Genomic DNA, 13,212 nt, shown 5'->3' on the forward strand with positions numbered 1-13,212 from the left:
GTGGCCACAGCGAATGACTGCTTTACATGTCGGATGATTCTCATTCACAAGAGTGAGTTCCATTATTCATCTAAGACTGCTCAGAAATATTCACAGAGAATTTGTTTTATTTCCAAAAAACACTTTTCACTCTTATTCGTTATAGGAAATATGTGGCACAATAACCCATACATTTTCTAATTCTCTCTCAAGACAAAAAAAACTAACACATTTTTTAAATCCCCTCTACAAATGCTGCTGAGTCAGTAAGAAAAATCATGTTATAATAAAACTGTGTTGATTTAGATGAGTTAAATATGTGCAAAATCTATCACATAAGCCGAAAGTATTGTCACACATCAAAATGCAGGACTGTTTAAAAGTGGTTTGTGTATTACATGACTCCATACAGTATCTGACCGAAGCCTGTTTGTATCAGTGAAATAGAAAAAGGGGTCCAGTTCTGACAACATAACGTAACCGGACGTGGAGGAAACGCTGGACCAATAAAATAGTAAAAATCTGTATCTGTATAAAATGAGAGTTAAGCTGCAGATCATAATGTCATTTGTATGAATGAATCCATCTAATTTTCTGAGAAGTCTTTGGTTTCATGCAAAGCTACGACAGTCAGAAGAGATGAAATCAAAGCATCATTTGTTACATTTATTCTTTAAAAAAAGTGAAATGAAAAAAAAAAATCCAATTGCCATCTGAACAAATTCAGTTTGATAATATTTTACTGTTTTTTCCCCTCTTCCACATGACAGGTGTTTATGTATATCAGGATTTTTTTTTCTGAGATGAAGACAAACATCAGCCGAGCCCAGAGGCTCTCTGTCCTAAGTTCCACATAAAGCTTGCGTTCTCTTGAAAAAGGCTTAGAGCAACGATCTGGCACCAAAAAGAGTTTCTGATGATTTAAGCCCGTATGTAAAGACAACAGACGTCATCTCTGTGGTGGTTTTGGCATTCTTCATCCAGAACTACACAAACATGTCGAAAAGCAAAGGCTGTGTTCATTCCCTTTATCGCTCTGGGGGGAATGTCCTTGGAGGTGGCCTGACGATCAGGGAGGATCTGGGACCACATCTAACCTCCGAGACGCTGTCCTTCTCCCCAGGCAAACCCCCCGGGGCGCTCCTCGGGAAGGGGGTTGTAGTTGGCATCTTCCTCAGGGGTGTCAAACAGCATTTTTCTGTTGGAGACACAGAGGAGGAGAATGAGAATGATTTCTCAACATATACAGAGAAAGGGGCAGTTGTCAGCTGAACACCTCGTTTTTCTTTTTGCCCTGATTGTAGTAGTTCTAAACAATTGGATAAAACATCTAATAGTTCGGATTTTGCCGATGAAAACATTTAATAGCCGATGCATCCCGAATTCTTTCCAAAATTGCACCGATACGAATCGGTTAATGTCCCCATCCCTGGTTCATAGAATGGTTAAGAATACAATATGTAACACATAAATGATCAAGTTCCTACACCTTAATACTGTAGCGTGTCGACTTACATGATAGACGGGGTCTTCAGCCACCTGCCACCACCTGGCTGGTTGGGGAAAACATCCTCCAGGAAGAAGTACACGTGACCCACAGCAATACCTGAAGAGAGAAGCGAAAATGAAGACCCACAATGCACCATTCGTACTGTTTAGTGCTGAATAACGTCTGCAGGTGACGGTTACCTAAAAGGTCCACAATGATGGAGTTGCCTAGCAGAAGTGAGAACCCCATTAGCACCCAGGGAAGAAAGGGCGCCTGGAAATTCAACAGGCCAAAGAAGTTCATGCGAACATTTGGGTTCCGTCGACTCCACACGTAAACCAGCATTATGGTGAACGCTTGGCCCAGGAACACCAGGCTCACAAAAGTGCCAAATATCTGAAACCTTGTTAAAGAAATAAGATGAAGTGTGCTGACATTTCTCACCAGGGACAAACTGGTGATTGTGACCAAAACATGCTGGTGCCAAACCGAGAGCTGTTCAATTGGTTCTAACATATAAGCGATGGCTGAGGGATATTTTATGATAATGGCATTCAGAAGTTATTCAAAAGAAAGCAATTTTTCATGGCAGATCCTCTCAAACTCTGTCAGACTGGATGTCTGTAGACTGTCTCTCGACAGATGCTGTCTGGCAGACTTCCTCTGTGAGCGCCCTCTAGTGGACTGCAAAATGTTTTCAGCTCTAAGTTCACTTTGAAACAATGAAGTTGATTAATCTAATTATATGACGGTAATTGGATGCTCAAATTATATGAGGTTTAAAAAAAAAAGATCATTAAAATGATAAATTAATAATTCTATTAGCTCACTTGGTATCGCGGCGCCACATGTCCGGAGGCTCGAGTCCGACCCCGGCTTCCACCACTCTCTCCCCCTTCACGCTGAATACTGTCCTGTCAAATAAAAGCTTAAAAAATGCCCCCCAAAAATATCTTTAAAAAATAAAACCCTCATCAAACGACGTCATCAATTCTCAGTTTGTCGACAGTTAGCACTGAGCGAGCTGAGCGGTGGGTTGTGGCGTGGCGAAGGATGGAAAAGTACAATTTCACTTAAAAATGTTAAATTTGTGCGTAGATACAAGCCTGACTTCATTAAAATATGGTTTTGGGCCCTGTCCCGTTGCAAGTATGAATAGGTGGGCCTTGAAGTAGAAAAGGTTGAGAACCCCTGATCATGGGGTATCAATCTGAGCTTTGTCTGGACCACTCAGGTAGTCAGAGACTGGTCTTGTCTGTGTCCTTCACTGTTGTGAACAGTCGCCCTTAGTCTCAGTCTTGTGCAGGTTTTCTTCAACGACATTCTGTCCTTCCCTTAGTTCTGACCAGTCTCTCCCCCCATACCGTGATCCTGTCCCCTCCATGCTTCACCGGAGCGATGGTATCAACCAGGTGATCTGCGGTGCCTGGTGTTCACCAGACATAGTGTTTGGAGTTGTGCCTACAAAAGTTTTGGTCTTTTTCCTCATGTTCTCAGTCTTTTAATCGCGGTTTCACGCGCTCCACTATCATATGCGTTTTACTCAAAGTGGCTGCTGTCTTGCAACAGCACCACAAAGGCCTGGCTGATGAGATGGCCCGTCCTTCTGGCGGGGTCCTCATCTGTGCAGAGGACTTCTGGAGCACTGTCAGTGCCCTTGGCTCGTCTTCACTTTCACAATCACTCAGGCCGTTGTACTTTGGGGAACAGGGCTTAGGAACGGTGATAAAGGGTCAAACTAATGATAATGTGCTGGTGTGATATTGTGGTATGAGTTTATCTGCTCTACTGTGAGGAACCTCGGAGTTATCTTTTGACCCTTTGACTCGCACATAAAGCAAGTCTCCAGGACAGAACATTAGAATCATCCTATCTCAAAAGGAGGCTGAAAAACGAGTCCAGTCATTCATTACTGTTAGGAAGTTCCCCAACAAGTCTGTGAAAAGCCTCCAGTTAATCCAAAAGGCTGCAGCACGAATTCTGACAGGAACTAGAAAAGGTCAGTGGCTTCCTGTAAAATTCAGAATAGAATTCAAAATCCTGCTCCTCACCTACAAAGCCCTTAATAATCAGGCTCCATCATATCTCACAGAGCTCATAGTTCTATATTATCCCAACAGATCACTTGTCTCTGTAAACTCAGGAATGTTGTGTTTCTGTCAGAGTGTATTCATATTTTATTAATTTTGATAGTCATATCTGATAAACTATGAGAAGACAAAATCAGTCATTTATTTTTTAAACATTACGGTTATAGTTAATACCAGAAAAACGCCACAGCACCATTTCCACCACAGTTTTGGTGTTGTCGTTTTTTTTACCAATTCCTAATTCAAAGGTACAGTAAGTTTGACTTTTACCGATCCATAATGATAATAATAATATTAATAATAATAATAATATCATCACAAACACAAAACACACTATTTGTGTACCCCAAAGCTGTAATGTTTAAGGTTAGTGTTGGTACTAGATGATCTGCTGGTCATTTCACTGTTCATTTAGACCTCATCCTCTGCACATTAAAATGATTTTGAATGACACGTCGATGGGAAGGATACAGTCATCAGAAGACCACCGAACAGGAACATGAAGACAAAGTCAGCTGTTCTCCCCCTGAACGAGCCCTCCTCTAGCATACGACAGTATCTGTAACTGGAGCAGAAGATTAAGGAAATCGACACAAGCACTGGAATCACTCACTCACATTTTCATTTTCTTCAACCGTATCATACTGTCGGTTTGAGATTCGGATTTGAAAGTAGGAGCGGGCGATTATATGACGATCTTTTGGGATAGAATCACGATCTGAATCACACATTTGTTTCCTCACCATCCAGGCTATCCACACAAAACAAGTGCACAACTCATGTCAGAAAAAGACTGAAGAAAAAAAAAATGTAATAAATAACAGCGTCACCACTGCAACACTTAAGCTTCCACAGTGACGATAGTGATCATATAGTTATGCTGCATGCAACAGAGGTAGAATACAGCAAGTATCCATATGTTTACTACATATGTTTACATTACTCCACAATAATGGAAAAGGAGCTGTAGCGCGACCCCAGTAATTTCGAGTCCAGATTAAATCTCTGGTTCATTTCTGCAGTGAAGATGTCAGGAGACGATCAGAGCTCGTTTTTACTCGTCAGCAATTCATTTCCTCTTTTCTCCTGCAAGTTAAACTGGACCAGACAAAGACTTTCATGGCTGATTAACTGAAAGACTTCAAAAACACTCAATGTTCCCACAACGCAGCGCTCTGTAAAATACACTGGTACTCTCTCCGTTACAAAATGAATATCTGTTGGTTGTGATGAAGGAACGTTCAGTTTTCTGTAAAAAGACTAGAGCTGCAACAGTTAATTGATTGATCGATTAGAAATCGGCAACTGAATTAATCGCCAACTATTTGGATAATCGATTAATCTGTTCAAGTAGTTTTTATGACAAAAAAACTCAAAATTCTCTGATTTCAGCTTCTTAAATGTGAATATTTTCTGGTTTCTTTGCTCCTCTGTGACAGTGAACTGAATATCTTTGGTGTGTGGACAAAACAAAACATCATCTTGGGGGTTTGGGAAATTTCATCGACATTTTATGACATTTTATGGATCAAACAACAAATCGATTCATCGAGAAAATAATCGACAGAATAGAATAGTTAGTTTGAGCCCTAAACAAGACTGTCTTGTCTCATAAGTCATTACTGTATCCATGCTGAACCATCCCCAGGATCTGGGTTATTCCTCTGAAAACAGATCATATGCCAAATTATAAGATATCAGATCGTCCGCCCCATTTTGAAAGATTGTGCAATATGTGCTGCATTTCATGTTGCGTATTGAGACCATCGTTCAAGTTTCAACATCTTGTACATCTTCAAAAGCACACATGACATTCACCTGTGAAGAAGAAATACTTCACATACTAAAGCTAATACTGAGAAGGATACAGAAAAATCATATTGAACAGGAAATTGAAGCCAACCGGACCAAAAAACAGGAAGTTGGTTATTAGTCGCCATACCTGGAAAATGAGAGAGAGAGAGAGACAGAAGATTCAGTAGGATAAAACAGACACACACAAACATCCAGAGGCTCGTCTTTGATTCAAAATACTGAATAATCTACAGTTTGTCAACAAACTGAAGTGAGTCAGGCCACGTGAAGGAGTTGTTGTATGTATATAAAAAAACACTGACAATTTAACTAAAGAATAACCAGGACCTTCCCACTGAGACTTCAACAATCCCAAAGTATTACAAGGCTGATGATAAACCGTGAATTCGAAAATATGATCAACCCTTGTGGACATTCCGTTTCTGATCAAATAGTTATCGAACAGTTTTATATCAAGTTCAATCATTGTTTTGGTGTCGAGCGTTACATCATGTTAAAGGGATAGTTCATCGATTTTGAAGTGGGGTTGTATGAGTTTATATGCATAGTTTATATGTTACCTCATGGAGATGGTGATCAGCGATGTCATTTAACGGAGTTTGGAGTACCTCATACAAACCACCTCCAAATCACTGAACTATCCCTCTAAACTTGGTATAATATCCACATCAACATTTTGGTATTGTGATGACAACCCTAATTACCACTATCATTCATCGCTGCTGTTATTATTACTATTATTCATTATTACTTGTTGAATATCTCCACACGGAGCAGGTCTCTGAGAGTGAACGCTGGGTGTGACACAAACACAGATCCATGTGTCATGAAATGTTGTGTTCCCTCAACTCATGATCCAGATCAACAGTGAGAGTAGTTACTCACTTGGTAATTCCTTAGAATCAAATCCGGATTGAAGTAAAGCTGAAATGGTGTGATGATCTCTAGTTGCTGTGAGAAAAGACAAAGACCGAACAAAGACAGGATTAACATAGACAGTAATGATAAAGATGTTGATCCAAACATTAACATACACCAAACTAAAGCAAATAAGGATAAAAAAAAAGATATGGAGATAAGTCTGTTTCTTCATTGAGGCATCTTCTAAATATCTTCTTCTAAATGTGTGTGTGCGTGTGTGTGTGTGTGTGCGTGCGTGCGTGCGTGCGAGCGTGTTGGTCGTCCAAAAAGAAAATACAAGGCATCTGTTATTCATGTTCTGAAAGCATTTGTATTATATTTTCATAAGCAGTGAGTGCTGCTGTTGTGCAGAATCAACAGAAAGATGTTTGGAGCACACGGGAAGAGAAATGTGAAGCTTGGCCATCTACAAGAAGGACATTTAGATCATGTCGGTTGAAACGTTGCTCTGTGTAGCTTTGTCTCTTGTCTTTTTCCTCAGTGACAAAATAGACAGATTTTGGTGAAGTTTTTCCTGAGGTGAGAAGTCGCAACCCAAATTTTGGAACAACTATTTGTTTGACAAACAAATTGTGCAGTAATAAACAACGCCTCCATGCACTGTTACAACGTGAAATGATGGGGAAAAAGTGCAACAAAAGTGCAAATGAAATAAAAAGGCAGAATTATTATGAGTTATAGGCATATATGCGTTTTAAACAAGTTTAAACCGCCTGCTCTTGATTTAAACATACAGACACTACAGTGCCGATCAGACCTTTAAAAAACCAAAATCCTCCAAACAACAGAAATCCTCTCTTTGGCATAATTTCTTCGTCATCATGGTCTGTAAAACTTTCTAAAACGTATTTTTCTGACCTGTCCATCATTGTTTCCCGCTCAAGAGCTGTAGCATGCATTTTAGCGGTGCAGCAGTGAAAAGGGTCCTCCCTCAAACAGCGTCAGAGGGCTCTTCGCCACATATGAAGAATGCATATCATACGGAAAATAAACCGGTATCCGCCCAGCAGAAAAGCTTGAAATGCCGGAGGCAAATTTGATCGGCGCTGCTGGGATATTGTGGTCAAAATAAAAAACATTTAAAGAGGAGATTAGAGATTAGTCCTATCTAGGGATGGGTACCGAAAGCCGATATTAACTGGGCCCCGGCACTAAATAATGAAAGAATGGTGTTTATAAGCTCCGACGTTATCGGTGCTGCTAACGGTATAAACGTAAACAATGTATTCGTCTATGATGAAGTTTCGGTATTCCCAATCCTGAGGAGGGATCTGTGTTTGTGTCAGAGCCAGCGCTCACTCTCAGAGACCTGCTCCGTGTGGAGGTTGTTACGGTACCAAACTTCTAGCCTTCAATAAGATACTAGTTTAAAAAAACGATATTCGATACCACGGTAAAAAGAAAAAAGGTCCTAGGGACACAAATAAGATTCTTTTTCTTTTCTTTATTGACATAACACATAATCCAGGTACAGAAAAAGTAAAATACTGATCGCATATCAACATTATTAATACTCTTCTTGAATATTTCCCTATCTTCAATGAATAACAATAATCTAATGAAATAATACTAGCACTTTAACATTTAATACTTCAAGTACATTTTCTTATATGCTTGTGGTGTTGCATTTACTTTTAATTGTAGAAAACAGGATTTTTACAGTGTGGTATTAGTACTGTAGCGACCCTGCCGGTCAGTGAGGGGAGTGGGAGGGTGTTTGGACGAGACGCTGGGATGTCAGTGAATGCGTCTGTCCAGTAAAGAGTGACTGTGTATCTGGCCTCCTGTCCTTCTGTATGATCGCTACTGCACTTTCACTGACCACCCCCTCCCCCAAGTCCAGCGGGTTTGTTGCAGGAAGTGAGTCTCTGCCGGTGTTTGAGAAATAAAAAATCCCTGTTCATACAACGTTACCACTTCTTTAATAAATGTTTTGCAAGTAAAAGCGGTAACACATGGAAATCTGTCGAAACCTACAGTGAAAGTGAAAGTAAACTCTACTTCTGCTGGTCCAAGTCAAAGACAACCCCAAAGCTGCAGCTAGTGGGAGGATGATTGAGGAAAGGGAAAATAAGTTCCACCTCGCTGCTTCGGAAGCGGTGAGGAGTCAGAAATGAAAATAAAATTTAACACGGCTAATAATAAAGAAGAGCTACCATTTACAAAATGTAGGTCCCAATGATCCTCATGAAACTTAAATGGACTTAAATCCTGCTGCTGTCATTAGTTATTTATTTGTTCACTCACTTATACCGTTGCCCTTTAACATCGACACTTGCCTTTAATCACTGCTATTGTTTATTGTTGTGTTTATTTATAATTTCTATTTTTAACTTACATTTTAATTTTCAAATGTCTAATGTGGTCTCTGTGAGTCACCAACACAGTTTCCTTGTATGACAAATAAAGGGTTTCATGTCTTATTAGAGCAACTTCTGTTACACACTTTAAACATTAGCACCATTTAAACATTACTTATTGGAAGGTCAAATCACTGATTTGTCCAAACCTCTGTCCTCTTCTGTGTAGTGACTACACATTAAGCTTAGTATTTTTTGTTTTGTAATGTGATTTAGTTTGTGTTTACTGCAGCAGCTGGAAAGAAAGTGCATGTTTTTAGGAAACCTGCTGTGAAACAGTTTAAAGTAGGGACGCACCGAATCGTCGGTCACCGAAAGTGTGCCGCATAAATGAAAAGGCCGAAGAATTTTTACCGAACAATGTTTTTAATGACGCGATCAGCGTGGAATGCGGTGCACACAACAACATGAAAATGTTGACGCCAAAGTATCTTCTGATCTGATTCACCACAAACGAGCGGGTGTTAATCCAGAAACTTCTCTCTACGCGCCTCATGTGAGCAGCTCACAGGGAGAGGAGCTGCAGCGCTAACGTCTTCTAACCAAAGAGGCGGAAACAGCTGCACTCTTTTAGAGGCTGTAAAATAGTATTTAATTTTATTCTGTTCTAATTTATTCATTTTAAGTTATATTGTGCTTTGCTGGTATAATGTCTGCTGGGATTTTAAAACTGTTCAGTGTTATATAAATATTAATAAATTGTACTTTTGTAATTGAAAATTTTCATGTATGCAGTGGTTTAAAAAAATTGGCAAAATTAATGAAAAACTGTTATGTTTAAAAAAACATGTTTGGTTATTCTGTATTTGGCCTTCGGTCAAGTGTTACATTTTGTTCAGTTTTGGTTTCGGCCGACAGTTTTCATTCCGGTGCATCCCTAGTTTGAAACTGAGTCAGGCCCACAGCTGGCAATGGCTGTTCATTGCTCTGCTGTCTTCACCTGCTAAAATGAAAATGACAATGAAATGAAATCCAATGTTTTCTGCACCTCTCAGAGGATGGAGATATGTGATTTCAGACCTGCTTCTATCTGCAATTTGCTCCACAGCATGTGTGTGTGGTGCTAACACGGTCAGATGACAAGAAACAACGCCAGTAACAAGGAAACGTACAGTATTACCATAAATTTTCCTACCAGGGCAGACTGTTAAACTAACTGATATGATGCTGCGATGGTCACATAAAGTAGCTCGAAAACGTTCAACATCGACCAGCTGAAATACTACAATAAATGAATGAGTCCATTAGAATGACCCATTTATCCCCCTACATTTGTGTACCAAATAAATTATTTGAAGGGGCATGATAAGTCAAATTCATCCATTCACATTATACAGCCATACAGCGCTGCTTTTCATCGCTCTTTCTCTGTCCCATTCACACACTGCTGGAAGAGCCGTCAGAGGCAATTCGCGGTTGCGTGTTTCGATTCTGCTTCTTGGGGAAGCAGAATCGAACCACTGGAAGCAGAATCGAACCACTGGAAGCAGAATCGAACCACTTCTTGGGGAAGCAGAATCGAACCGCCGACATTCCGATTGGTGCACGAACATCTCTACCGCCCGTTCACAGCCGCCCATGAGGCAGGACTTATAACAGTAATTGTGTTAATTTAAGGGGTGTAACGATACACGTATCTGCATTGAACCGTTCGGTACGGGGCTTCCGGCTGGGCACACGTTACGAGCCCAACGACACGTTGTAATCCTTAATAAAGCTTGAACTACTGTGTGAAATATAATGTTCTCAGAGCCACTGCGCTCAACCACGCAACTGTCCCCGCAGCGTTTAGGAGCCGTTCAACGGATTCAAGCAGGGCCAAACAAATGACGGCGGCGGATTCCTGCTTTGCACAATAAAACAGAAGCCCGGACAGAGGGCCAACTGTCCGAAGCAGGCCTCGTCACATCGAGCAGATCTGTGCCGATCACACAAAAATGTGGACATTCTCGTCATCCTACTGAAAAAAAAAAACTTGATTAAAAGTTCCCAGTGGAGTTCCATTGATAAACACGTGTTTCATTGTTTGTATCTGATCATAACTACTACAATACAACACTTTTTGGGGGGTTTCGTATGCCGCAAAGAAGACGGGTCATTGTTCAAAGTCCAAAAAAACATCGTACATTATTATGTTATTGAAAAGTCGAGGACGTCGCTCTGGCATCTCCACTCTTTCTGCTGTACCGAAAAGCGTGACACCGCTGTACCGCAATGGAAACCGAACCGTGAATTCTGCCAACCGTTACTGGCAATCTGACACTGTGGCGTGCACCTTCTCCCCACGCTGTTCGAGCAGACAGATGCAAACCATAATCCATACGTAACGTGTGTGTGTGTGTGTGTGTGTGTGTGTGTGTGTGTGTGTGTGTGCATTACAACACAAAAAATGGACATGACGGGATCGAACCAGGTGTCCAACCATCAATAAAAGGGAGCCGATCACATATACAGCAACGAATAAACGAATAGCTCTACTTGTAAGGAGCCTTGCTCCCCTCCAGCTACGTCATTGCACATGCAGTGCGTATAGTAAACCCCTGAGTTAATAGAGCAAAGCGAGTGAAAACACAAACGACAGGGAGTGGACCACAGGGGCCACAGGTGACCTCGCTGTACTCCCAGCGTGTTCTCTCGTTCGCTGAAGCTCGAACGCAGCTGGAGGAACCGAGGCTGCTGACGAGGCGCGTCCACGTCCCGGGTGAGCTCCAGGCGACGCACGTCGCTCTCACAGCCGTCGGAGCGATACCGTCGAGCTAGCGGCGACGCGACGACGTGACGTCGGCCCCGGCCGCGGCTCGCTGTCGGGCCGCGGCCGGGGCCGACGCAGCGGGAGGCGTCGGGGGGGGGGACCTTACCACTGCGGCGGTGGTGAGGACACACGCGGTGGTGTATGCCCGGGTCACGACGGGGATCTGCAGGTACTCCTGCTGCAGCGTCTGGTAGGCCATTTTGGACGAGGCCGGGGACTTCCGGCACTTCGTTGACACGTCATCTCACGCAGCGCGGCGTGGTGCGTTCGAGTGCGGTGGGAGAGAACAACGCAAAACAAACCGAACATGCCAGGAGGGAAAAGGAAGACAGGACGTCGCTCGAGCCGCAAGATGTCAATCATTTGTTATTTATTTGAAAAGCAAAAGAAAAGAATGTGCAAAATCATTACATCGTTCAAACTACCCTCAAACGGAAACGGGGCTTTTGCATATAAATGTTGTGGGATTTTTAAACGTTGACACATACATAAGCATGTACCACTCTTAGAGCTGCAACAGTTCATTGATTATTAATCGGTGAGTAAGATTCTCTGATTTCAGCTTCTTCAATGTGAATATAATCTGGTTTCTTTGCTGCTCTGTGAGAGTAAACTTTGGTGTGTGAACAACTCAAAACATCATCTTGGTGCTTTGGGAAACACGATCAACATTTTTGACCATTCTATGACATTTTATGGACCAAACAACTAATCGATTAATCCGACGAATTACGAAAATAATCGTTAGTTGCAGCCCTAACCACTTTCATCCTTTATAAAAGAAAGCTATCGCAGATCTTTCCTTGCTTCCTGCTGCTTTCGGGCTTAACAACCCCCCAGTACCACTGTGAAGGACAAAAAAGACGACATAATTATTAATAATTATTAATGCAGAAATAAATAATTCAATTCAAAAATGTATGAATAAATAAATACGGTTTGACATGAAATAGGCCATTTTTCTATTCCTACATTTATCTAATTTCTTCATTAATTAATTTATTTCTAAATTAATTTATTGCCACATTAATTAATTTCTGTATTTCTACATTTATTTATTTCTTTGTCCCTGTGTTTCTGTGTCTAAATGGTCGGAGCAATGCTAGGCTCGAGGGCATTTCAATGTAGGGTTCTCTCTTTCCCGCCGTTCTCTGGCCTGACTCTACACCTTTCATTTTGTAGTTAGATCATGAAACAAAGGTCAGTTTCGCATGGTGTTTATTAACCCACCCAACGAGCAGCTTGAAACCCCCGTACCTCCCTTTCCATGCCTGGCCAAAAGAAGTGGCATCTCAGGTTGCCATTCCCAACCCTGTATCTGCTGTGTCTTCATGATATCACCACCAGACCTCTTGGCACCTGGACACACAACCTAGAAGCATGGCTCACATGTGTGGGGATCAGTCAATTTCTGTGCTAGCACTGCCCCTTGTGTCATGGCTTCCATCTGAATACAGAATAAGAGGGAGGGTGAAGACTGCATAGCCAAAAACTGGGGGCTGAGTGAGTGCCTCCTTTAAACAGTCAAAAGTCAGGGTCAATAAACACCCCGTCAGCAAAAGAGCTCCTCTCTAAAATATGCAAAATTATATCACAATCTGACAAAACACTATCCATACCATCTATACCGGATGATTAGTCTATATCTATAAAAAGGGGAAGCAGATCTTTCCATCACTTTACTGATGCAGACTTCTGGACCCAAATTTGCATCTACATCTACATCGTGTCAAAAAGAAAAAACAATTTATAATTCACTTCACCAGACATCAAGAGTTAAAAAAGGGACTCTGTTCAGATATCTGT

The 13,212-nt window shown here is 41.4% G+C and overlaps 1 protein-coding gene across 1 annotated transcript; it reads right to left on the bottom strand.

Annotated features, from left to right (window-relative positions):
• Window positions 1–89: 89 nt before the first annotated feature.
• On the bottom strand, window positions 90–11,669 carry derl2 (derlin 2). Its single transcript, XM_035625336.2, has 7 exons — window positions 11,513–11,669; window positions 6,259–6,324; window positions 5,427–5,500; window positions 4,030–4,123; window positions 1,669–1,864; window positions 1,495–1,585; window positions 90–1,177 (listed from the first exon to the last, which is right to left on the bottom strand). Exons 1-7 carry the CDS (start codon window positions 11,603–11,605, stop codon window positions 1,072–1,074), a joined length of 720 nt encoding a protein of 239 aa, XP_035481229.1. The 5' UTR covers window positions 11,606–11,669; the 3' UTR covers window positions 90–1,071.
• Window positions 11,670–13,212: the final 1,543 nt, after the last annotated feature.

The sequence above is a fragment of the Scophthalmus maximus genome, chromosome 2, assembly GCF_022379125.1.
Source record: "Scophthalmus maximus strain ysfricsl-2021 chromosome 2, ASM2237912v1, whole genome shotgun sequence".
Classification (NCBI taxonomy): domain Eukaryota; kingdom Metazoa; phylum Chordata; class Actinopteri; order Pleuronectiformes; family Scophthalmidae; genus Scophthalmus; species Scophthalmus maximus.

Bases quoted from the DNA above. Each gene is read 5' to 3' on its own strand.
- derl2 (XM_035625336.2), bottom strand. From the start codon at position 11,605: ATGGCCTACCAGACGCTGCAGCAGGAGTACCTGCAGATCCCCGTCGTG. The intron at 5,501-6,258 runs GTGAGTAACTAC...CTCATTTTCCAG, and splicing joins TGATTCTAAGGAATTACCAA to GTATGGCGACTAATAACCAA. The intron at 1,178-1,494 runs GTAAGTCGACAC...TGTCTCCAACAG, and splicing joins CTGAAGACCCCGTCTATCAT to AAAAATGCTGTTTGACACCC.